Source organism: Callorhinus ursinus, unplaced genomic scaffold (genome assembly GCF_003265705.2).
Source record: "Callorhinus ursinus isolate GAN/ISIS: 27379988/994484 unplaced genomic scaffold, GSC_fseal_2.0 scaffold20, whole genome shotgun sequence".
Classification (NCBI taxonomy): domain Eukaryota; kingdom Metazoa; phylum Chordata; class Mammalia; order Carnivora; family Otariidae; genus Callorhinus; species Callorhinus ursinus.
In genome coordinates, this window is record NW_027397082.1 from 26,870,753 (window position 1) to 26,896,114 (window position 25,362).

At 36.3% G+C, this 25,362-nt stretch overlaps 1 protein-coding gene across 1 annotated transcript in view; it reads right to left on the reverse strand.

Moving 5' to 3' along the window:
- HECTD2 (HECT domain E3 ubiquitin protein ligase 2) overlaps positions 1 to 25,362 on the reverse strand; it is a 58,727-nt gene that overhangs the window by 8,820 nt on the left and 24,545 nt on the right. The window contains exons 7-15 of the mRNA XM_025881084.2: positions 24,245 to 24,354; positions 16,382 to 16,530; positions 15,498 to 15,621; positions 13,024 to 13,120; positions 9,795 to 9,902; positions 8,828 to 8,960; positions 7,846 to 7,934; positions 3,799 to 3,957; positions 540 to 614 (exon numbers count right to left, since the gene is read on the reverse strand). Coding sequence (XP_025736869.1) covers positions 540 to 614; positions 3,799 to 3,957; positions 7,846 to 7,934; positions 8,828 to 8,960; positions 9,795 to 9,902; positions 13,024 to 13,120; positions 15,498 to 15,621; positions 16,382 to 16,530; positions 24,245 to 24,354 — 1,044 coding nt within the window. The remainder of the gene's footprint in view (positions 1 to 539; positions 615 to 3,798; positions 3,958 to 7,845; positions 7,935 to 8,827; positions 8,961 to 9,794; positions 9,903 to 13,023; positions 13,121 to 15,497; positions 15,622 to 16,381; positions 16,531 to 24,244; positions 24,355 to 25,362) is intronic.

The window sequence follows — 25,362 nt, forward strand, 5'->3', positions numbered from 1 at the left end:
CCCCCCCCCCTCCCCCATATACAAACTACAGGGACTTAACCCTCTCTGTGGAGCACAGCTGAATACCTTACTGCTGTTCATCGACTTGTGTGGCCGTTTAGATAATACTCAGGTCTTTGGAGCTCTGTGGATTACTCTGACTTCCATCTCCCAATTACTGTTAGGGGAGAGGAAATGAGACCATTTTGGTCTGATCCACTAGTTTCTGCTCCTAACTTCTTGTATTGAAGCTACAGGAGAGGCTTATTTTTAGAAGCTGAAAAGCTCTGAGAAAGTAGCTGAATTAAGTCAGTAGGCCTGCTGCCTGGCAGAGTACCTGCACCCTTGGGGAGCTTCTTTAGGCACTTTCCTTGACTGGCCATCTACACGTGTCTGCTGTACTGTCTCTGCATTATCAGGTTAAGATCCTTTATGATAAGGGATGGTGTGTGTTGATTAATCCTTGTTCCTCTTTTCTAATGATAGATATTGAATAACAAATGGCATTTTTCGTATATGAAATACATGGTTAACAGAAAGCTATTTGCTCTTAACGGTACCTGGAATGTTGAGTAGAAATCTTCTTCAACATTGCCTTCATAGGATAGGAGTTCACTTAACCCATGGGCCAACTCCTGTAAAAAGAAATCTGTTACCTGAGTTTTTAATCAAATAATATTACCTAAAATAGTTAAGCAGATCTACCATAGTGAACTCACATGTGAGATAGAGTAGATAGACTCTTTCAGATTTTGAACTAAAGATAATATTTGGGATATATTTTTCCAGGGCACAAAATGTTAATGATTTCTATCACGTGAAAGTCTTGGAAAAACTCGTTGGGAAAAGTCACGTAAGAGGAAAACATCCAGTTCAAATGACAGAGGCATAACTCGGATCTGTTCTTATGCAGTGAGCGAAGAGCACAGTCTCCATCATAATTCACTGCTATCAGCAACATTATTATTTATGAATACAAAGTATTTTTCAATGTATATTCTTTAAAAATCTGCTGTCTTAGGATTCATCTTTTAAGCATCAAAACACAGTTCATACATGGCACATGGTTTCTACATTTCGGTTACAGTGCCCTTCTCTTCCCCCCAGAGTTGGGAACAGCAGTAGTAGTATTTTCCTATAACTTATGTTATCCGTGAACAAAGATTTACAAACAGAAAAACTGACCCAATATTTAAAAATATTTTTCAGGTTTTATGAACAAAATTAAAGTTTTATTTTTAATTATTAGAGGAAAAGGTAAACAACAGCATAGAACAATCTTAAATACATAATAAATTTTCCATTCTGTTAAAATCAGAAATTTTTATACAAATCTAGGCTGGCATAGATATGGTATGACTGTCATCATTTGCTTCAATTATTAATAAAAATCATGAATGCTGAAAATTATAATTGGGAGTTTGCAATTTTTAAGAACTCCACAGACTACCAGGTAAACCCAGGGGAAAGGACTTACCACCATCTTTCAGAGATGAAATTTTTAATGACAAAATACAAAGTCAATAGGTTATGAAGTTATGTATTCAGATCTGTTTTATTTGGGACTATAGACCCTTTATTTCCAGACTTTGTGTTTTCAAACCCCTATTTTTGTTGAGAATTTTTTTTTTGTTTACCTATATTGTCAATCTTGGACTTTTAACTGTAATATGCTATTTCTAAAATACCATTAATTACCTGTATAAACTTTTTATGATTTTGTAAACCTATAATTAGATAAAGAGTGTGTGAATATACTGAATACTGTTTTTATACACCATTTGAATACCCTTCCTGGCCTTATTTAATACAACATATTTGGGAGTGACTTAAGCATAAGAGATATCACAGTTGCTGATTCAAGGATATGCTCGAGTCTCCTCTGTTCTGAACTAAAACCCTCAAGTGTAATTTTCACAAAGTTAAGGTTGGGAAGATTTCTTATTGTTGTCGCAGGACAATCCTGGTGGTTCGTCTAAGGAAACAGTGGAATATTACTGCATTTATTAGCACCACGCTGTAGGAATCTTGATTCATTATTAAAGGGCCAACATGAGAATATGAAATTAGCACAGTGAAATCTTCAGCTCCATAATATATTTCAATGTCATCATTCATAAAATATCCATTAACTAAAAAAAAAAGTTGGCTCTAAATGAGCCAAATTTGAATAGTTTTAATCATAAAATTAGGCAATTTATTGGCAAAAACTAGTAATAAAATTAGAAAAGTGGTAAAAAATTTGACAGAAATTTAATATGTGCAATTAAAAAAATTACAAAAATCTAAAATGAGATGGTAACTCAGAAATTAGTCTATTCCCAATATTTTACAGGTAAGAAAATTAAGTGAATAATCCAGAGTCATAGCTAGTGTGCTGCAGATACAAGACTATAGAAGGGAGAACTTTGTTGTTGTTGTTTTTTAAAGATTTTATTTATTATTTGAGAGAGAGTGAGAGCACGAGCCAGGGGACAGTGGGAGAGGGAGAAGCAGGCTCCCCACTGAGCAGGGAGCCCAACTGTGGGGCCATCCCAGGACCCTGGGATCATGACCTGAGCCGAAGGCAGATGCTTAACCAACTGAGCCACCCAGGCGCCCCAAACTTTCAGTTTCTTAATCAGAGTCTGCTCTATTAACTTGTGCACTCTCACATCATACTAGTTTTCTAACTATTAAGTCATTTTTGTTTTGTTGTTTTTTTGTTTCTTTCTGAGAGAGTGTGCATGCTCCAGTCGGGGAGGAGGGGTGGAGGCAGAGGGAGGGAGAGAATCTTAAGCGGGTTCCACACTCAGCACAGAGTCCCACTTGGAGCTTGATCTCATGACCCTGAGATCATGACCTGAGCCAAAATCAAGGGTTGGATGCCCAACCGCCTGAGCCACCAAGGCACCCCACTATTAAGTCTTACAAAAATGTGGATTTATGCCCTTAATTGAAAATATCCTAAACCCAACTTCCAAAAATGTGTCTGGTATCAACCCCCTGGGGAGTATGAAGAGTAGTTTTCTAACCAAACATGTTCTGGAGAGATTTCTCAACTTCCACAGGAAGGCACCTCCTACACCAAACTCACTGGATCATTAAAACAGGGATATTTAGATAGGCATACTTAGCAACAGAGATTCTCCACATCTAGGCTATTTGCTAAAGATATTACCAAGAATTTTCTCCTGACCATCAGTTATCAAAAGTCAGCTGTAAAAAATAATATTATTATAGGGGATTATCAGAAGGATATGTATAGTATCCCCTCCTCTACTAAATTTTAACCTTTGATTAAATTTGATGATGAGATATCTAATTTCTGAAGAGAGGAATGTTGCAAGAGGCAGTACCGTGAAATTCATTTGTTGTATTTATTTTAGAAATGTTTTTGCCGACACTGTTACTGATATAGCACAGTATCATCTTAATAAGAATCCACAGAAGTAATCAAGTACTAAGGGCTTTATTATCTCATATAATTGCCCCGTATATAAGTTTTGCTATCCCATTGATCACATAAGGAAACTAGAGCTCATAAAGTTTAAACAACTTAGCCAAGTTCACAGAGGTATTAAGTGGCAGAGCCTGGATTCTAATCTCTGTCTCTCTCACTTCAAAGCCTGTTCTGCTATGCTGTAAGAGCTTAGGAGTGCAGCAAAGTGGGTGATTTCCTTCTATGAGGAAGGAGAAAGCTAGATGAAGAAGGAGATGGGTAACATAGGTAGAGGGAAACTATATTTAAAAATAAGAATAGCATTAGGAGAAAGACTTCAGGTGGAAGAGAAGATGATGTAGCATTAAGGAATAAGATGCTAATAACTTTATACTTACAGGCATAATCTGACACAAGTCATCAGTGGTCACATTGCAGATGCCTACTGGTATATTTTGATCACTAGGAATGATGGGAGGGCTCAATAATTTCTTGTAACAGCAGGGGGGGAAACGAATATCCAAGGTAATGCTGTTATAAACAGCTAGTCCCATAAGCTATGCATACTGAATGTTAAGCATTAACATAAAATCCATGACAACAAACGAGTTTTGAATTATGCATCAGTCTATTTCTTGCATACTTAGTTCAGACCTAACACTGATTTTAATTAATCCCACACACTTCTTTTTCTTTATTTTCCCTTTATTTTACATAATATAATTCCTTGACTACCAAAAGTCACGTGAAAAGGGGGGGGTCGGTTGATAGTATTTGATGATTTCCCCAGGAAAATTTATCTAAGATCACAACAGACAGCAATTTCAGACGTTTCATAAATTATTTGACATACAAGAAAACACTTTCTAAATTTATTCTAAATTTAAATGATGTTGGTGATTTTATAATTAGAAGCAGCAATTTATTCAGAACCCAGTGCAGAATACACTACTCATTTTGGTTATCATTTTAAACTATTTTAAAACTAAATACAGACTATGTAAAGAGAGCTGAACTGAATAAACATATGGACACGGCCAATCACACAACACACACACAGATGTACAGACACGCTGCTGACAGGCTAACCAAACAATTACTCTCCTACAGAAATACTTGAAAGGCTTTTATTACTTGGAGTGTACACAAAGTGTTGAGGTTAAAAGCTACAGATGTTATATGTATAAACCCTGCCCAATTATATTTTATTTATTACTTATATGGCAGAATGTAACTTATCCATTTGCTGAAAGAGGGGTTTTAAATGTCATATTTCAGCTGTCAAATAAAGATTATTATATCAAGTTATTAAAGAAGTCATTAATTTTATAGGCTCAAAAGGAAATCTAAACATATGGGCTGGATAAATTACTGAAAATAATTTTTAAAATTGGAAGACAATGAGTATTTCAATTTGCCAAGGCAGAATGAAAGTTAATAGTAACTTAAGGAATAGATATATTATTTTATAGGTAACCGTATCAACAGAGACCAAGCAGTGTATTCTAGAGAGAGATACTGAAAATGAAATCTAATATACTTCCATACTTGTGATAATAGCAACAATGATAGTGACCATAATACTATGATGGTTACCAATTATGATCATCTACCACAGGGACAAGTTCTAAGCATTTTTCATTAAAACTTAAAAATTATAACCCTGAAAGGCAGGTTTTTAGCAGATGAGGAAGATTTGCCACAGGGCAGTTTCTATTTTTTTTTTTTTAAAGATTTTATTTATTTATTTGAGAGAGAGAGAATGAGAGATAGAGAGCACAAGAGGGAAGAGGGTCAGAGGGTCAGAGGGAGAAGTAGGCTCCCCGCGGAGCAGGGAGCCCCATGCGGGCTCGATCCCGGGACTCCAGGATCATGACCTGAGCCGAAGGCAGTCGCTTAACCAACTGAGCCACCCAGGCACCCTCTGACAGGGAAGTTTCATATGCAGACTACAGTGTTCCGTTCCACACTAGGTCAGCCCGTGCTGGCTGAAGCAAGGACGAGACGAGGGTGGGGGAATTCCGCTGGACCACTAAGACGTCAGGTGGTGCAAACAGGGTAGATTTTAAAGAGCCTGTTTCAATGGCCCTTTTCGTAAAAGCATTTCTAGTTTAAAAAAATTGTTATATTATGGCTCTTCATGCAATCTTCAAAACATTTTATAATTATTATTACAGGTTTCACTATATAACATTTCCTGTAAACTCCGAAGCCTTACTATATTTAAAACTGAAGTATTAGGAATGCAATGCTGGCAGGACTACTAGAACAACAAATCTCTGGTCCTGAAACTTACAGTGAAAATATGTACAGAACCACCTACACTTTCTCAATATAGAATGTGTGTTCTCAGTTTTTACCTCTCACCTTTGTTAGATCTATCACCTACTTACATGATGATAATCCATTACCATGTCACATTTTTCCTATATATTTCCTATATATATTATCATGCTTTTTGGGCATCAATCTCACTTTCTATAGTTTTTTTGTGAGTGTGCATGTGAGATAAATACACATAATAATGAGATAGTAGTGGCTATAATCATTTAATTTTAGATTTAATTAATTAACTGGAAATATGCAGCATATGTAAATATGCTTAATGTGCTCGCTCTTTTGGGTAATGATTCAATAGAAACTAGTGCCTACTGCAAAAGAAGCCAATTAGTAAACTTATGATTTTATGGGTAGCACCATTCTAAAAATGTGATTTAAGCTAAGTAAGATCTAATACTGCATTATAAATATTAGAAAGTCAAAATATCATCCAAATCTAAGCTGTGAAAGAATGTAAAGTATGACTAACATATATATCAGGGAATTCAAATAGCTCGTTGTGTAGTGAGTATTGGTGACCCAGGCCTTCAATGAAACTGAAACATTCAATAAATGATTACTGTAGATAACACTATAAATACAGACGTCTAAGAACTGATGAACACCCCAGATTGTGGAACTTGGTGCTGTGGACCTTTGGACATGACAACATATATAAAATTTCAAAGTAGGTTTACCATCTTAATGTGCAGTTTTCTCCCTGCTAACTTTTCTTCCATCCACTTTCCCAATTTTAATATACGTTCCTCAGGATTTATTTCAACAAATGCAACTGAACATTCCAAGCCCTAAGATCACTCCTGATTCCTTCGCTCAAGGTGTGCTCTGTAACTCAGGGTGCCCTCTGCTTCAATCAAGGGGCCTGCACACTTCTCTGTAACAAGCCCAGGACAATGCGTCCTGGTTTCTAGCCATTCTCCTAGTCTGTGTCCTACTCTCTCCAGCTCTGTGCTCATCAGATAGAACTGTTCCATTTTTAAACCTCTACCTTGTCTGGGAAGAATACACTGACTCCTTTTCCTTCTCAGAACTCCTTAGCACTTAATGTCAAAGAGTCATGAGTCTGATGACCTTGAATTGGTGGTCATCTGCCCAGCTAGATGGTAAACATTTTAAAGCTGGATATTTTCCCCTCTTTTAACATAGGTATCTCCAGTGCTTGCTCATTTATTTACTCTTCCCTCCTTTCTTTCACAGACAATTATATTTCTTAAAATTAAAAAAGTGAATGTGGCAGCTATCTTTTCCAATCCCCTACCCATTGCAGGAATGTCCTCTCCACTACACCTGATAGGGATCAGAGGATGGCACAGGGATTTATATAATTTTAAAAACACTATACAATAATGCCATATACTTCAAATATTCCCATTCCATTCAGTTTTTGTGTGGATGTTTCCAGATTTGAGGGCATATTAAAGACCTAGATTTAATTTCCACAATTTCAATTTATTAAACTAAGCGAAATAAGCACAAAGTAAAAGAACAGAAAAATAGTTCATTATGAATGGAAAGTATACTTTAATTTTAAAAATGTCCTAATTTTCTGATAATTCAGATAATATATGAAATAGGAAATAACTATTTTTATTTTGAGATATTTTCAGAGAAAAATATAAAAAATTCGTAATTCCTTTTAATTAAGTCTGGTGACATACAGCTATGATACTGCAAATAATTGAAAATCTATTAGTAAATTTTTTTTTAAATTTCTTCATTTCTCTGAATCTCCATTTCCTCCTTTTTAAAAAAAGATTTTATTTATTTATTTATTTTTTAATTTATTTGACAGAGAGAGACACAGCGAGAGAGGGAACAACACAAGCAGGGGGAGTGGGAGAAGGAGAAGCAGGCTTCCCGCTGAGCAGGGAGCCCGATGCGGGGCTCGATGCGGGGCTCGATCCCAGGACCCTGGGATCATGACCTGAGCCGAAGGCAGACGCTTAACGACTGAGCCACCCAGGCACCCCACAAAATCTATTAGTAAATTTGACAAGAATGTTAAATCTGAATAAAAGGCTTAATGTGAACAGCTTTCCAAAATTCAAATAAAATTTAAAATCTCTAGTGTACTAGCACCTCCTAGTGGAACGTTTAAAGGATACAATTCCAACCAATCGGAATTCAGAATAGTTATCACATTTAAAACTGCTAAACCAATGGCAGTGTGAATCCTTGTGATATGTAAACATGCCTGAAAAAAAGAAACATAATTCATTAATATGACTGATTAAAAAAAAATCAAAGTACTAAAAATGTACATATCTCATCTATTAGAAGCAAGACATTTCAGCAATAGTTCCATTACAGACCATCTTTCATGTTAAAATATATAAAATATATGTACAATGATGTGTAAGAGCATTTTACTGTTTATTGGCATCCTGAACCAAGGGTATAAATGGGTTAAAAAGAGAAAACTAAATCAGTTGATTTTCTTTTATAAAAACAATAGTTTTATAAGTTATCAAAATTAATTTTGAGGATTATCTGGAGATTTTAATTTATCCATGTCATCTCTATTTTCCATTGCCAGAAAGAGGATATATATACATATATACAAAATAAAGGGTAAGAAAAACACTTAAAACTCTCTTTGAAGAAAAATCTTTTATAGACACTAAGGATTATATAGGTGTTTTCTCTAAATAAGATAAAATTTAAATTTCAAAGCTTACTTTTGTCTTAAAAATTAATTAATGAATTCTGATTTATCAAAATGGATCAAATTCTAGTGAAAGAGGCTTCAAATATTAGTGTAGAGCAAACTACAGTCTTGTTTTTAAATTCTGAATATTCTTTATTTCAATGACAAATTTTTATGCATTCAGTTTATTCAGGAAAGATGAGGATGCTGCCTTACAAATATATACTTTCAGTCTTTATTGTGTAGGATTCCCAGTAAGATAATGAACATTTCAATCCTCAGTTTGCTCACTTTTAAATATGTAAATAGCAATCCTTAAATTATTCAACATTTATGGTCGACAAAAATATCTATAAAGTCATAGGGTAGGCTAAAAATAAGAGTGCCTACTTAATCTAACAATTATGAAGAAACACTGTTCATAAAAACTGAATACTCACCATAATCTGGATGAAAAATTTGGCGAATTAGAAGAAGGAACCATTCTTTAGTCAAGCCACCCATGTCCAAACCAGCTTCCCCTACAAATGTAACTTTCAGCTTCTTTTTTAAGTCTGCTCTTTTCCGGGTTAACTATTTGAAAAAATTATATGGTAGAGAAGAACAAAGGGCAGTAAAAAGGAAATTAACTTTTTTAATTCTGGGAAATGCATTAGGCAATCTTTATTTACAATGTCACAAAACACTCCATCCATTCATCCAATAATTTGTCAGTTACTGTGTGAATTAAACATTATTATGTTTGTTGTAGAGATCAAGAGAAAGAATTAGAGGGTCAAGTACCTTGCCCAAAGTTCCTGTCTCCTGGTATCATATTGCCTCCAAGATTTTAATTTAGCAGGTTATATCATAAAATATTTCATTTCCTTTTCTTTAACTTTCCTTCCTGATTTTAAAAATCACATAATGAAATTAGCCATTATCTTGTAATAGCCACATGAAGATCTGGCTGAAGCACTGTACATACATGAAGCTCCGTACAAACAAAGCAGGTTTGGGCCTGAGTACACTCAATATCCCCTGGAGGTCAGACCTCTAATTTTAAAGATGAGTAATCTCAGGCCTGGAGAAGTTAAAATGACTTGTTACATACCCAACAAGTAACAAAGGTGGGTCCAGAATCTAAGTTACATATTCAGAAACACAAATTGCTCACTTAAGTGTTCTACATAAAATCCTTTTCTGGGGAGTTAACAACAAACCATTAATAAACATATAAATAATGAACATAAGGCTTATTTGTGAATACACAACTGATTTTAACGATGGTACCAGAGTATGAGAAAGCACACTTACTGGCATACAAAAATGAAAAACAGATTACTAAGACTTTAGTAATATGCTATATTGTAGAATTTATTTAAAGCTTTAATCAATTAGTACCATTTTAGAATAAATGATCTATACCTCATCAAGCGAATCACTAACCAGATGTGTCCGTCTTACTTTCATATTTAGAAATAACATGTTCATATCAGGTCTCTGTCTTCGAGATACTTTATCCACCAGACTTTGCTATTTAAAAAAGAAAGCAAACATTTTTACTTTTACTTAAATTATAATTTCATTTAAAACATTTTAGCACTGTAGTAAAAATCACTTATATCCTTCTCTATGCCATCTCTCACATAAATATTTTCATAAACTCAATTATACAAATTATTATTATATATTTATTGTATATGTCTTTTCATTTTGAAGCAATTGTAACCAAAGGGGGTTCAAAATATAGGACCAAAAATAATTCACCTTCTATAGTAAAGAATGTTGCATTACAGTTTCTGTATGTCTCATCTCTCAAATAGCAAAGCTTTTTGTTTAGTAAGTATAAACATAAAATGGGAACATTTGAAAAAAGGTATATACTATTGATGATAAACCTGGCTTAAGCTTTTTAGATACTGAATTTACTGGAAAATTCTACCTTAATCTACTTTTAGAAAGTAATTTGTCAACATTTATCAGAAACATTAACAATGTTAATACCCTTTGTCCCAATAATTCCACTTCTGGAATTTCTAAACACAAAAAATATGCAGTGAGATGCTCATCACAGCACTACCTATAAAAGCAAAACTTTAGAAATATATATGTATCTATGTAATGTAATATAATACAATTATTAAAATGGATGGTTATAATTATGTAAATAACGTGGAAAATATTTAAGAAAGGTATAAGTGAAAAAAGCAGGGAACAAAAGTGTGTATACAAAATTGTTTCAACTCTATTGCCTTTTAAAGATAATATAGAGAAGAAATATCAAAAGAAAATTTACTAAAATATTAACAGTTTGGGTATGTTATGTTTGGGTAATGGAAATGTCTGGGTAATGGAAATATGGGTAATTTAAAAAAATCTATGATTTTTCAAAATATAAGTAATGAGTATGTAAAGAACACATTAAAAATACCTATTAGAAATATTTAAGTATCACAGGAAGTCTACATGCTTGTATAATTTATTTCAATTTATAGAATTTAATTTAATTAAATAATTCTTATCAGACTACTTCATCTTCTTTGGTAGGAAAGAAAAATTATCGTAGACTAGAGATGACACTTCAGACATTTTAAATAATGCAGTGAAGTGCTTTAGTAGATAAAATTTTAATACTACAAATCTGTATAAGGTTATGTCCATGATTTTGTAGATTACTATAATAAAACACTCTAATTCAGAGCACTTTATTTCTCTAATTTAAAGGCTTTTAATAGTTTTGCTTTTTTTCTTCTTCTCTGGGTTCGCCCATTGATGCTCAGACAGATCTATATTCCCGGGATGATATCCTATGTCATGGACCTATTATCCTACCCTTTCCTATGTTATGTTCATAGTCTAGCTCCTGGAAAGCCACCACACTGGAAATACCCAGCAAACAAATTTATACTAAGATGCTAATGGTAGACAAGGCTTAGTGGTTACTCCTCCCATCAGGAATATTTAATAGAAAATGCTTCGAAGGAAAGAAGTAATCCCTAAAAGGTAGAATTTAGGCCCAGTCTGATGAGGAAGTTATTTTTGGTTGGGGAATCTCTTTTGCAACTTCAGATACCATATAAGCTCTTGTTTACATTAACTACCTGTAAGGCCGTTTGTCCTTTTGTCAATAGAATCACCAGCCATTAATTCTAAGTGGTGTGGCTGTTTACAAAAGTTAAAATGTTGGGAAACACCCATAAGAACAGATCATGCCACTTAACTCTTCAATCTCTCCTCACTTGTGTCCATGCTCGGTGGAAGACAGCCTGTGACAGAGTCTACAGTTGCCACTCTCCTTTTAATTAGAAGAAAATTTCCATAAAAGGAGATATTTGATGTTTTAGGTGTGAGTGACATGGCAGAAAACTGCTCAGAGGAACGGAGATAAACTTCTAGCTCTTCAGATTTTCTTTTTTTTACAAATATAAAAAAGTCATAGCCCAAAGTAAAAAAGTACTAAAAAGGCACATGAAATTGCATAAATGCAGCTAACAGAAACTGCCAAATGACTAGCTGTATAGACTGATCTTTGAGCCAATAATCTACCCGAGATTAAATAATAATTCTGATGCCAAATATACCTGTTTAAATTTACTTTTCAGGGGGGTAGAGTGGCTTTGGAACTCCCTTGGTACACACAGGCAATAACGTTTCTTCTAATATTCTCATAGTCAGTGTGAGCTGACTCTGGGATGTCACCAGTCACTCAACTCTTTTGTCCTGCTCTGTGATAGAAAAAAATACTCACCTTCTGGGAACTGAATTACTGAAGAATAAACATTTCTTATTTTTTAAAGCATTTTAAAGTATTATAATTTATACTTTAGGAATGTTTTTATATTCTTGGACAAGACATGGAAATCATTTCTTTTTATCTTGAGGATCTCTTTAAGACTACTGCCAACCTTCCCTCTAATTTTTAAAGTAGTGAGTGTCCCGAAAGCAGATACTCAAAATATATGGGCATTGAAATGTATAGTCTAGAGCTCTAACAAAAGAAAAACTGCTCACTCAGTCCATCTCTCTTAGATAACATACGTAAGTTTTCCTGTGCTGTGCTGAGCCACGTAAGGACAGGCCGAGAGATAAACTTCATCCTGCTGGGTTGGCTGCCTACAGCCAATCAGGCTGCTATCCCAGTTTCTATGGGTCTCCATGCCTTTTGGTTTCCTAAGAATCCATAAAACATCTTTCACCTCTTTTGGACATATTTCTCAGTTTCCCAAGGTTGTACATCTCCTAATTTTGGGGTTGTTCCTATTTGATTTTCATAAAACCGAGGACACACTGCAGTGGTTTGAGTGGTGTGCTCTTAGGGACACTCCCTGCTCTCGCTGCAGTCTCCGCTGGTGCTGTGCTGGCTACTGTGCAGCTGGAATGTGGTATCCACAGCATGATGTCCAACAAGTTCCCAGTACTTTGGTCTGTGAGAGGTGTTGCGTCTTCCTGCTCTATTTATAATATAATGATGAGGGCTATCTCTCTCCTGTATCGTGAACAGGTTTAAGCACTTTTGGAGGGAGTTATGAAATGAATTTTATTTTTAACATTTCCTGATTATGCTAGAACAATTCACAAGACATTTGATGTATTTATTAAATTATTCACTATATTGATTATAGTCAGCATAAATATGTTTTTGTAGCTGGCTTACCCTTGCGATGCTTATCATCTGTTGTTCTGAGTCTCTTTGAATAATGATTTTTTTTGCAGCTATAGAAATAACGAATGGGTACTGACAGAAGGAAAACCTGCTCAACAAGTGAAAACAGAAAAAGCAAAATGGCGTATTTTTAGCAAAATTATACTAAGGGAATATCTAAGGTACCCCTCCTAACAATATAAAACATTACTTTTGTATTGTGTTTTACCATTTACAAAATGACTTCATGTGCATCACTTCTTTTAATCCCCACAGCCTTGTGAAGTCCGTACCATTACTAGGTGCGCTGTGTGTTCATTCTCTAGAGGAAGCTGCATCTCACATTCTGAAATGTACTAACCACGTATATGGTTTACACAACTCATTTCAGTCTATGCACAGTCACCTGTAGATCATTACCTGTGGAAATATGGCCACAGCAGAACCCGGAGGCAGAATACTCGTGAAGGGAGATGAGGACAGAGAGTTCATGGCAGAAATTACAAAAATCCATTATTACATGGATATTTCTCGTGTGCAAGCTTCAGAAATGAGGAAATCTAGCAATAACTACAGTAGTAAAAAGCAAAGTAATAAATTTAAGATCAATAAAAAGAAGTATGTTGCTGCTGGTCTTGTGTTTAAGGGTGTAGTAGTATGAAATGGTATGTACTTGTAAAGACACGACATTATGATCTAAGGTCAAGAAAATAACTAACTTCCTCCCTTCAGAGCTGATCCCGTGTTACATAAAAAAGCCACAAACTACCCAGAGAGAAATGCATTTAGAGAGAACTAGTAGGTGACAGGGACACTTCAGGAGCCAGACTCCATGAGAAGTGGCTGCAATGAATCCATTAGTTACAGCTGGAAGCCATCCACCGACAGTGAAGCCCTGGGTGTGAAGAAGGCACAGGGAGGCAAACGGAGACTACCGCCCTGTGTGAGCCACAGACACACAGCTTTCTCCAGAATGCAACTGGTAATACAAGTCGTTCAGGACTAATGTGTAATAGTTTTGAATCACTAAGGGCTAACTAAAAATCTGGAAATGAAAGAAGTACAATGACCTTAGTAGGATCTATCTTGGTCTTATTACGTATTTTAAAACAGTGTGGCTCAACCCTTCCTTAGGCATGCACATAGAAAAATGATACTATGTGTGTGACACACTGAAATAAACAGACGTGGCTGTTCATTGCCAGAGGTGACTACTGCCCTCAGGCTCCAGGTCCCCCTCTAAGTCCAGGCTGGCTTCCCCCAAACTGAAAGGGTCACAGGATCAAAAGTCCTCTGTAGCTCTTCTCGGCACACAGCGCTGTGGCACAGTGGTTAGAAGAGCTCTGTATTAAAAGACGTCACTGAAATATGCAGAGTAACTCTTGGAGTTGTTTTGTGGTTTTGTCTACAACACTCTAATTATATTAAAGTTGGAGAAAAAAGTGTCTTTGTAAAATAAATACACTTTGTCACGAAAATATCTATCCGACAGAACGAAGTCCCCAGAAACAATTCTTGTTTAGTTCTGAGTGTTCAGATGTGGACTGAGATATGTCCAGAAGGCCAGTCAATGGTTTTGACCAATTCTGATAGAAAGGGTCCCTGGCAGATTGAACCAATTTATAAACTAATCTGGGGTTTTGAGGTTACTTATATCCCTACCATATCTCTTAAGTCTCCTTCAGAACAGACACTCTCTCCAAGATATCACATGGTCTGGGAAAAAATTATGTTTGGTATAGTCATGCTGGTTTAATCCAAATGAGTGTGGATATAGGTGCAGTATATTAAAGAATTTGGTCAAGTGTTTTGAAAACCTATTACACTATTGTAATAAATAATTTGTGGTGAAGCCCTTTCGCTGTAACTCCCATTCTTTTTATATTGTGTATAAGGGACAACCACTTTTTCTACAGAATGAAGGAGAACAAGAGTGAACTGTACATGTGTATGTGTGCATGTGTATGATCACTGTGTTACAACAGGCATTGGCAAACTACGGCCCATGGGACAAATATGGTCTACCACCTGTGTACAGGAAGTTTTCTGGGACACAGACACACCTGTTTATTTAAATATTTTCTAATGCTGTTTTGGTGTTACAGAGGTATACCAGAGTTCGTACAGTCCAAAGAGTCAACAATATTTACCATCTAGGACTTTACAGAGAAGGTTTGTGACCCCTGTACTGGATGATAGCATACAGAAGAAGATACAAGAAACTTGCATACTAAGATACGACTTTGCCCTTCTTAAAAAGATGCTATTAATCAAACCAAAACCAAGTTAACATGTACATAAATTCAAAACGTAAGAAAAAGAAAATGCCCTAAGAAATATAATGATGTTTCAGGGCTGGATATCTAAACTATAAGTTTATATATAAAGATATGTGCATACTTAAATTTATACAAATTTAACATCCAGTCATTATTTTGAATAGTATTTCATTTAGGTAAGTAATCAAAATGAGCTTCTGATTGTACCTGTGAGAGTTTCCAAAGCTCTGCCAGGTGTGGTATTCTTCCATGAGATCAATGTGATCCAATGTCGAATTATAGAAATCAGTATAAGGAATAAGGGGAGGATGAACCAAACTGTTTGCAGTATCTGTAAAGATAAATTCTAACAATGATCTTTTCTAACATGTGCATAATTCATTCTAATAAGAACATTTTCATGTTCACCAGACAGACTTTATCTAGAAATTCCTATTTTAAGCCAACTGTAGCTCCTAATTAAAAAAGTAGTTTTAAAATTGTGGTTCAGGGGACACCTGGGTGGCTCAGTGGGTTAAGTGTCTGCCTTCGGCTCAGGTCATGATCTCAGGGTCTTCGGATTGAGCTTGCAACCCAGGCTCTCTGCTCAGTGGGGGAGTCTGCTTCTCCCTCTGCCCTCCCCACGCTCGTGCTCACTCTCTCTCTCTCTCAAATAAATAAAATCTTTAAAAAAAATTGTGGTTCAGATGCAGCCAATCATTTCTTGCCTTTATAAAAAAACTTGTGGTGAGGATTAGAACAGTATAGTAAAGGGAGTACACAGGTGAGCCCCTCTTTACCCTACTTTCCCATCAGTGTTCTCTCCTAGGAGTTCTCGGGAATCAACGCAAGTGCCTGTTTCTTAGGGGTCTCTACTTAGCAGGTCATATGCAGCAGATGGCCAGAATACAGAATACTGCCCAATAAAATGCATAAAGCTTTTTCATGCTATACATTAAATGTGAAATCCATTATCAAAACAGGAAATAAATCACAACTCTTCACTTCAAAGGAAGGTTTTAAAATTTAAGAATGCCTCTACAGTACTTTGAGATCCTTACAGAAATGTCCCTAATATTTAACAAAAGAGAAGACAGAGTAATAAAACCTACTAAGTAAAGCCAACACTTTGGATGCTGATGGGATCCACCAGGAACACTTTGTTATAGGTGGAAATTCTTCAGGCTTTGCAGGAAACAGGCGCAAAGAAATAAACTGCAGCAATCTCTCTACCAATTGTTTGAACCTCTTCTGGGATAATCTGGTAAAGATTGTGAAATAATTCCAATCAAATAACATTTTCTATTTTGGCAATACGTTAGATATCAAAGTGTATCCTATACACATAAAATTTTAGAACATCCCCCCAAATTCTATTTCTTAAGTTGCCAAATATTTGAAAAGATACAAATCTTACCTGGAGTATTGTTTCTTAAATAAGAAATAAACACCAAAATTACTATAACATTAGCATTAGGCATTTCATTTTTTTTTAATTTTTTTATTGTTATGTTAATCACCATATATTACATAATTTGTTTTGGTGCAGTGTTCCATGATTCATTGTTTGTTCATAACACCCAGTGCTCCATGCAGAATGTGCCCTCTTTAATACCCATCACCAGGCTAACCCATCCCCCCACCCCCTCCCCTCTAGAAACCTCAGTTTGTTTTTCAGAGTCCATCATCTCTCCTGGTTCATCTCCCCCTCTGACTTACTCCCCTTCATTCTTCCTCTCCTGCTTCTTCTTTTTCTTTTTTCTTAAAATATGTTGCGTTATTTGTTTCAGAAGTACAGATCTGTGATTCAACAGTCTTACACAATTCACAGCGCTCACCATAGCACATACCCTCCCCAGTGTCTATCACCCAGCCATCCCATCCCTCCCACCCCCGACCACTCCAGCAACCCTCAGTTTGTTCCTGAGATTAAGAATTCCTCATATCAGTGAGGTCATATGATACATGTCTTTCTCTGATTGAATTATTTCACTCAGCATAACACCCTCCAGTTCCATCCACGTCGTTGCAAATGGCAAGATCTCATTCCTTTTGATGGCTGCATAATATTCCATTGTGTATATATACCACTTCTTCTTTATCCATTCATCTGTCAATGGACATCTTGGCTCTTTCCACAGTTTGGCTATTGTGGACATTGCTGCTATAAACATTGGGGTGCACGTACCCCTTCTGATCCCTACATTTGTATCTTTGGGGTAAATACCCAGTAGTGCAATTGCTGGATCGAATGGTAGCTCTAATTTCAACTGTTTGAGGAACCTCCATACTGTTTTCCAGAGGGGTTGCACCAGCTTGCATTCCCACCAACAGTGTAGGAGGGTTCCCCTTTCTCCACATCCCTGCCAACATCTGTTGTTCCCTGACTTGTTAATTTTAGCCATTCTGACTGGTGTGAGGTGGTATCTCATTGAGGTTTTGATTTGGATTTCCCTGATGCCAAGCGATGTTGAGCACTTTTTCATGTGTCTGTTGGCCATTTGGATGTCTTCTTTGGAAAAATGTCTGTTCATGTCTTCTGCCCATTTCTTGATTGGATTATTTGTTCTTTGGGTGTTGAGTTTGATAAGTTCTTTATAGATTTTGGATACTAGCCCTTTATCTGATATGTCGTTTGCAAATATTTTCTCCTATTCTGTCGGTTGTCTTTTGGTTTTGTGGACTGTTTCTTTTGCTGTGCAAAAGCTTCTTATCTTGATGAAATCCCAATAGTTCATTTTTGCCCTGGCTTCCTGTGCCTTTGGTGATGTTTCTAGGAAGAAGTTGCTGCGGCTGAGGTCGAAGAGGTTGCTACCTGTGTTCTCCTTTAGGATTTGGATGGACTCCTGTCTCACGTTTAGGTCTTTCAACCATTTGGAGTCTATTTTTGTGTGTGGTGTAAGGAAATGGTCCAGTTTCATTCTTCTGCATGTGGCTGTCCAATTTTCCCAACACCATTTGTTGAAGAGACTGTCTTTTTTCCACTGGACATTCTTTCCTGCTTTGTCAAAGATAAGTTGACCATAGAGTTGAGGGTCCATTTCTGGGCTCTCGATTCTGTTCCATTGATCTATGTGTCTGTTTTTGTGCCAGTACCATACTGTCTTGATGATGACAGCTTTGTAATAGAGCTAGAAGTCTGGAATTGTGATGCCGCCAGCTTTGCTTTTCTTTTTCAATATTCCTCTGGCTATTCGGGGTCTCTTCTGGTTCCATACAAATTTTAGGATTATTTGTTCCATTTCTTTGAAAAAAGTGGATGGTATTTTGATGGGGATTGCATTGAATGTGTAGATTGCTCTAGGTAGCATTGACATCTTCACAATGTTGGTTCTTCCAATCCATGAGCATGGAACGTTTTTCCATTTCTTTGTGTCTTCTTCAATTTCTTTCCTGAGTATTTTATAGTTTTCTGAGTACAGATCCTTTGCCTCTTTGGTTAAATTTATTCCTAGGTATCTTATGGTTTTGGGTGCAATTGTGAATGGGATTGACTCCTTGATTTGTCTCTCTTCTGTCTTGTTGTTGGTGTATAGGAATGCCACTGATTTCTGTGCATTGATTTTATAGCCTGCTACTTGACTGAATTCCTGTATGAGTTCTAGCAGTTTTGGGGTGGAGTCTTTTGGGTTTTCCACATAAAGTATCATATCATCTGCAAAGAGTGAGAGTTGGACTTCCTCTTTGCCGATTTGGATGCCTTTGATTTCTTTTTGTTGTCTGATTGCTGTGGCTAGGACTTCTAATACTATGTTGAATAGCAGTGGTGAGAGTGGACATCCCTGCCGCGTTCCTGACCTTAGGGGGAAAGCTCTCAGCTTTTCCCCATTGAGAATGATATTCGCTGTAGGTTTTTCATAGATGGCTTTTGTGATATTGAGGTATGTACCCTCTATCCCTATACTCTGAAGAGTTTTGATCAAGAAAGGATGCTGTACTTTGTCAAATGCTTTTTCTGCATCTATTGAGAGGATCATAGGATTCTTGATCTTTCTTTTGTTAATGTACTGTATCACGTTGATTGATTTGCGGATGTTGAGCCAGCCTTGCAGCCCAGGGATAAATCCCACTTGGTCGTGGTGAATAATCCTTTTAATGTACTGTTGGATCCTGTTGGCTAGTATTTTGGTGAGAATTTTTGCATCCATGTTCATCAAGGATATTGGCCTGTAATTCTCCTTTTTGATGGGGTCTTTGTCTGGTTTGGGATCAAGGTAATGGTGGCCTCATAAAATGAATTTGGAAGTTTTCCTTCCATTTCTATTTTTTGGAACAGTTTCAGGAGAATAGGTATTAATTCTTCTTTAAATGTCGATAGAATTCCCCTGGGAAGCCATCTGGCCCTGGGCTTTTGTTTGTTGGGAGATTTTTGATGACTGCTTCAATTTCCTTAGTGGTTATAGGTCTGTTCAGGTTTTCTATTTCTTCCTGGTTCAGTTTTGGTAGTTGATACATCTCTAGGAATGCACCCATTTCTTCCAGGTTATCTAAATCTTTTTTTTTTTTTTTTAAGATTTTATTTATTTATTTGAGAGAGAATGAGAGACAGAGAGCACGAGACGGAAGAGGGTCAGAGGGAGAAGCAGACTCCCCGCCGAGCAGGGAGCCTGATGTGGGACTCGATCCCGGGACTCCAGGATCATGACCTGAGCCGAAGGCAGTCGCTTAACCAACTGAGCCACCCAGGCGCCCTCTTCCAGGTTATCTAATTTGCTGGCATAGAGTTGCTCATAATATGTTCTTATAATTGTTTGTATTTCTTTGGTGTTGGTTGTGATCTCTCCTCTTTCATTCATGATTTTGTTGATTTGGGTCATTTCTCTTTTCTTTTTGATCAGTCTGGCCAGGGGTTTATCAATCTTGTGAATTTTTTCAAAGAACCAGCTCCTAGTTTCGTTGATCTGTTCTACTGTTCTTTTGGTTTCTATTTCATTGATTTCTGCTCTGATCTTTATGATTTCTCTTCTCCTGCTGGGTTTAGGCTTTATTTGCTGTTCTTTCTCCAGCTCCTTTAGGTGTAGGGTTAGATTGTGTATTTGAGACCTTTCTTGTTTCTTGAGAAAGGCTTGTATTGCTATATACTTTCCTCTCAGGACTGCCTTTGCTGTATCCCAAAGATTTTGGACAGTTGTGTTTTCATTTTCATTGGTTTCCATGAATTTTTTTAATTCTTCTTTAATTTCCTGGTTGACCATTCATTCTTTAGTAGGATGCTCTTTAGCCTCCATGTATTTGAGTTCTTTCCGACTTTCCTCTTGTGATTGAGTTCTAGTTTCAAAGCATTGTGGTCTGAAAATATGCAGGGAATGATCCCAATCTTTTGGTACTGGTTGAGACCTGATTTGTGACCTAGGATGTGATCAATTCTGGAGAATGTTCCATGGGCACTAGAGAAGAATGTGTATTCCGTTGCTTTGGGATGGAATGTTCTGAATATGTCTGTGAAGTCCATTTGGTCCAGTGTGTCATTTAAAGTCTTTATTTCCTTGTTGATCTTTTGCTTAGAGGATCTGTCCATTTCAGTGAGGGGGGTGTTAAAGTCCCCCACTATTATTGTATTGTTGTCAATGTGTTTCTTTGCTTTTGTTATGAATTGCCTTATATAATTGGCTGCTCCCATGTTCGGGGCATAGATATTTACAATTGTTAGATCTTCTTGTTGGATAGACCCTTTAAGTAGGATATAGTGTCCTTCCTCATCTCTTATTACAGTCTTTGTTTTAAAATCTAGTTTGTCTGATATAAGGATTGCCACCCCAGCTTTCTTTTGGTGTCCATTAGCATGGTAAATGGTTTTCCACCCCCTCACTTTCAATCTGGGGGTGTCTTTGGGTCTAAAATGAGTGTCTTGCAGACAGCATATGGATGGGTCTTGTTTTTTAATCCAATCTGATAGCCTGTGTCTTTTGATTGGGGCATTGAGCCCATTTACATTCAGGGTAACTATTGAAAGGTATGAATTTAGTGCCATTATATTGCCTGTAAGGTGACTGTTACTGTATGTTGTCTGTGTTCCTTTCAGATCTTTGCTGCTTTTAGGCTGTCTCTGCTTAGAGGACCCCGTTCAATATTTCTTGGAGGGCTGGTTTCGTGTTTGCAAATTCCTTTAGTTTTTGTTTGTCCTGGAAGCTTTTTATCTCTCCTTCTATTTTCAATGACAGCCTAGCTGGATATAGTATTCTTGGCTGCATATTTTTCTCATTTAGTGCTCTGAAGATATCTTGCCAGTCCTTTCTGGCCTGCCAGGTCTCTGTGGATAGGTCTGTTGCCAATCTAATATTTTTACCATTGTAGGTTACATATCTCTTCTCCCGAGCTGCTTTCAGGATTTTCTCTTTGTCTCTGAGACTCGTAAGTTTTACTATTAGATGTCGGGGTGTTGACCTATTTTTATTGATTTTGAGAGGGGTTCTGTGTGCCTCCTGGATTTTGATGCCTGTTTCCTTCCTCACATTAGGGAAGTTCTCTGCTATTATTTGCTCCAATATACCTTCTGCCCCTTTCTCTCTCTCTTCTTCTTCTGGGATCCCAATTATTCTAATGTTGTTTCGTCTTATCGAATCACTTATCTCTCGAATTCTGCCCTCGTGATCCTGTAGTTGTTTCTCCCTCTTTTCTCAGCCTCTTTACTTTCCATCATTTGGTCTTCTATATCACTGATTCTCCCTTCTGCCTCATTTATCCTAGCAATTAGTGCCCCCTTTTTGATTGCACCTCATCAATAGCCTTTTTGATTTCGACTTGGTTAGATTTTAGTTCTTTTATTTCTCCAGAAAGGGTGTCTCTAATAACTTCCACGCTTTTTTGAAGCCCAGCTAGTATCTTTAAAGTCATGATTCTGAACTCTAGGTCCGACATCGTACTAATGTCCGTATTGAGTAGGTCCCCGGCTGATGGTACTACCTCTTGTTCTTTTTGCTGAGGTGATTTTTTTCGTCTTGTCATTTTGTCCAGAGGAGAATAGATGAATGAGAGAACAAAATGCTAACAGGTTTACAACGTCCCCAGCAAATATACTGTATACAAATCAGAAAAGACCTGAAACCAGGGGAAAAGAAAGGGAAAGAAAGAAAAAAGAAAGAGAAAAGAGGAAAAAAAAAAGATAAAAACAAAAACAGAACAATACAAAAAAAGCAGAATGTGATCAAATATGATCAGGCTAGTGCATAGATCAGTGCCACACACTAGATTTTGGGCATATTTTGGTCTGTTAGAAAAAAGTGCCTCCTAAAATTTTAAAGGAAGGAAGACATATATGTACAAAATAAGGGTTGATACAATGAAGGGATAGAAGATGACTGTAAAGATGAAAATTATAAAAGATTTATAAAAGGACTTGATAAGACAAGAAGTTGTTTGAAAAAAGAAAGAAGATTTAAAAAAAATGGGAGAGAATGTGATCAGGCAGGAGACTAGAACAGAATCATACACTAGTGATTTAGGGTATATTTTTATCTGTTAGAAGAAACTGTATCTCAAAATTTTAAAGAGAGAACAACTTATATATATATGCCAAAAATAAGGGTAACTACTATGAAGGGATAAAATATGACTCTAAAAATGAAAAATAAAAAATGTTTTCTTCCAGTAAGTGGTTGCTTCTCTGTTCAGAAAGTTGTTGCTACTCTCCTCTTCGATCTCCTGTTGAGTTCGTAGGTGTTCAGAATGGTTTGATCCCTATTCAGCTGAATTCCTGAGACCAGACGAAATCTAGGTCTCCTACTCCTCCGCCATCTTGCTCTGCCCTCTAGGCATTTCATTTTTAAGGCTTTCAATATTGAGTCAATCCTTGTTACTTAGACTCAGTATTTGCAAATTTGCCTACTTCCTAAAATTTAATTGTAACCCCAAAATCAGTATTAGTGTTGCTTTCAGTCATGGTCATTTGCAGATGTGCAGAATGGCAAAAAATGTGATTTGCAGATGTGCATATTCCCAGCTGAGGTCGAACAAAGAAACACTGCCTTCTTGTTTTAGTTCCCATACTGTAAATGAGTATTCTTTACACAGTTTACTTAGTGTCATGTTTTCCACATTTTTGTGCTTTTTGATTAGTAATTCTGGTGTTTTAAAATGGTTCCCAAAATGTAGTGCTAAAGTTCTGTTTAGTGTTCCTAAAGCACAAGAGCAATGTGAGGCACCTTATGGAGAATAAACTTGTGTTAGATAAAATTTGTTCATACATTAGTCATAGTGCTGTTGGTCGCAAGTTCAATGCTAAGTAATCACCAACTTCTATTAAATAAGATGTCTTTACATGCAATGCAGTAAAAATAAGATCATGTACTCATCGGTTGATGGGGATGCTAGACTAGCAGCTCAGGGAACCTAACCCTGTTATGTCCTGTAGGATCAATGATTCAGTATTTGTTAATTCAGTGTTAGCAGTGACTTTATAGAACATAAATACCATGAATAATGACAGTCGATTTTATTTAAAATTAATTCTGAAAATATTTTGCCTCTAACCTTTTATCAATCATGGAGAAAAGTCATTGTTTATGTGAGTATAGCTCTATGAAAAAACAGAGTGTATTTTTTATAAATTGATATTGATGGCTAAACTATATTTTATGATGACGTTACTAGGTAAAGAAAAGGCACTATGTAAGTAATGGTGAGACTGACTGCTATAAAGATAGGAAATAAAAAGACACATTGAAATAGTATCTGAGAAAATCCGGTCACCATCTTGAGCTATATGAAAACCACCGACAGGCAGGTGCTGTGTAGTAAGCGAAAGCAGTGGATAGAAACCTCAACAACAGTTTGCACCAGCAAAATGGTTACTTGCTTTAAAAACAGATTTTTAATTACCCTCTCTGTGGTACTAACTGGCTTTGAAGTACTGTTAATTAGAAGATCATTTCTAAAGACCTGAAAACATTTAAATATATTTTATTATAAAATCACTAATATCAAACTTGAAACTGTACGATTATAAGAGTTCTTATTAATATGACAGAGTGATTTACTTTTTAAGCCAGTGGACCAGGACATGATGATCAGCTTCCACTAAGGCAGCTATCTGTCGCAGCAAGTGAGCATGGATGACATACGTAGACGTATTACTGAACTGAGGATTCTGAAAAAGATAAGACAGATAATTGTGTTAAAATTTTGTTAACATGTGAAAAGAAAAGACACTAAGCTTAATGAACTAAGTGGTACATTAGGAAACTAAATTTGAGATTATGAAATACTGGGTGAAATCCTATAAAACAATAATCTATTTGTTTAATTATTTAATTAACAGAAATTTCAATTTTGGCTGTGGTATAGCAGAAAAAGCACAGGCTTTGAAATTAAGACATCTGGGTCTGAGGGCCGATTCTATCACTTAGGCGTGTTCCTTAAACTTTGATTCTCAATTTCCTCATCTCTAAAATAGGAATGATAGTATCTATCTTACTTGTTCTAAGTAGTAGAAAAGAAAATGTATGTAAGGCTCCTAGCTCCATGCCAATCACTATCATCCAATTAAACAAAAAACCTAGTTCTTCCTCGATTAAAAAAAAAAAAGAATCCTAGAAAAATGAAGTAAAAGCTGGTTGTGAAACTTTTGCCACTGTGAAATGAATTAGTTGCATGTCTCACAAAGAACAAGGAGAGAGCCACATCACAGCTTCTGACAACTTTCAAATGTTAAAGGGACACTGAAGGAGTTGCTTGAAGCCTCTAGTTACATCTCTACAACCTAAACTCTTATCACAATGTGCATTTCAGAACTTCATGGAAAAAAATAGTATCATTGAAAAATAAACTGAAATTGTGGGAACTAAGAGAGCACCATGTATTTTTCACAAAACTGACTTACTGGCAAGGACAAATTCAAAATCAGAAAGTGCCTCCCGCTGAGAGCCTCACCTAGCGGTGCTCATGAGAAGGTATCATTGGCAGAGCTTACTGCGGACTAACAGACTCACTCCCAAAATCTGAACCTCAGTTGTCATTTCTCTAGCTTTTACTATCTACATACATTTCCTCCCTTTCTTCTAGTTTTGCTTTTGTCCTTCCTACCCTCTACTTTTCCTTCTTCTTTCAACTACCTCTTGTCTACTTAACTTCTTTTTCCCACTTTTACTTTTTTCCT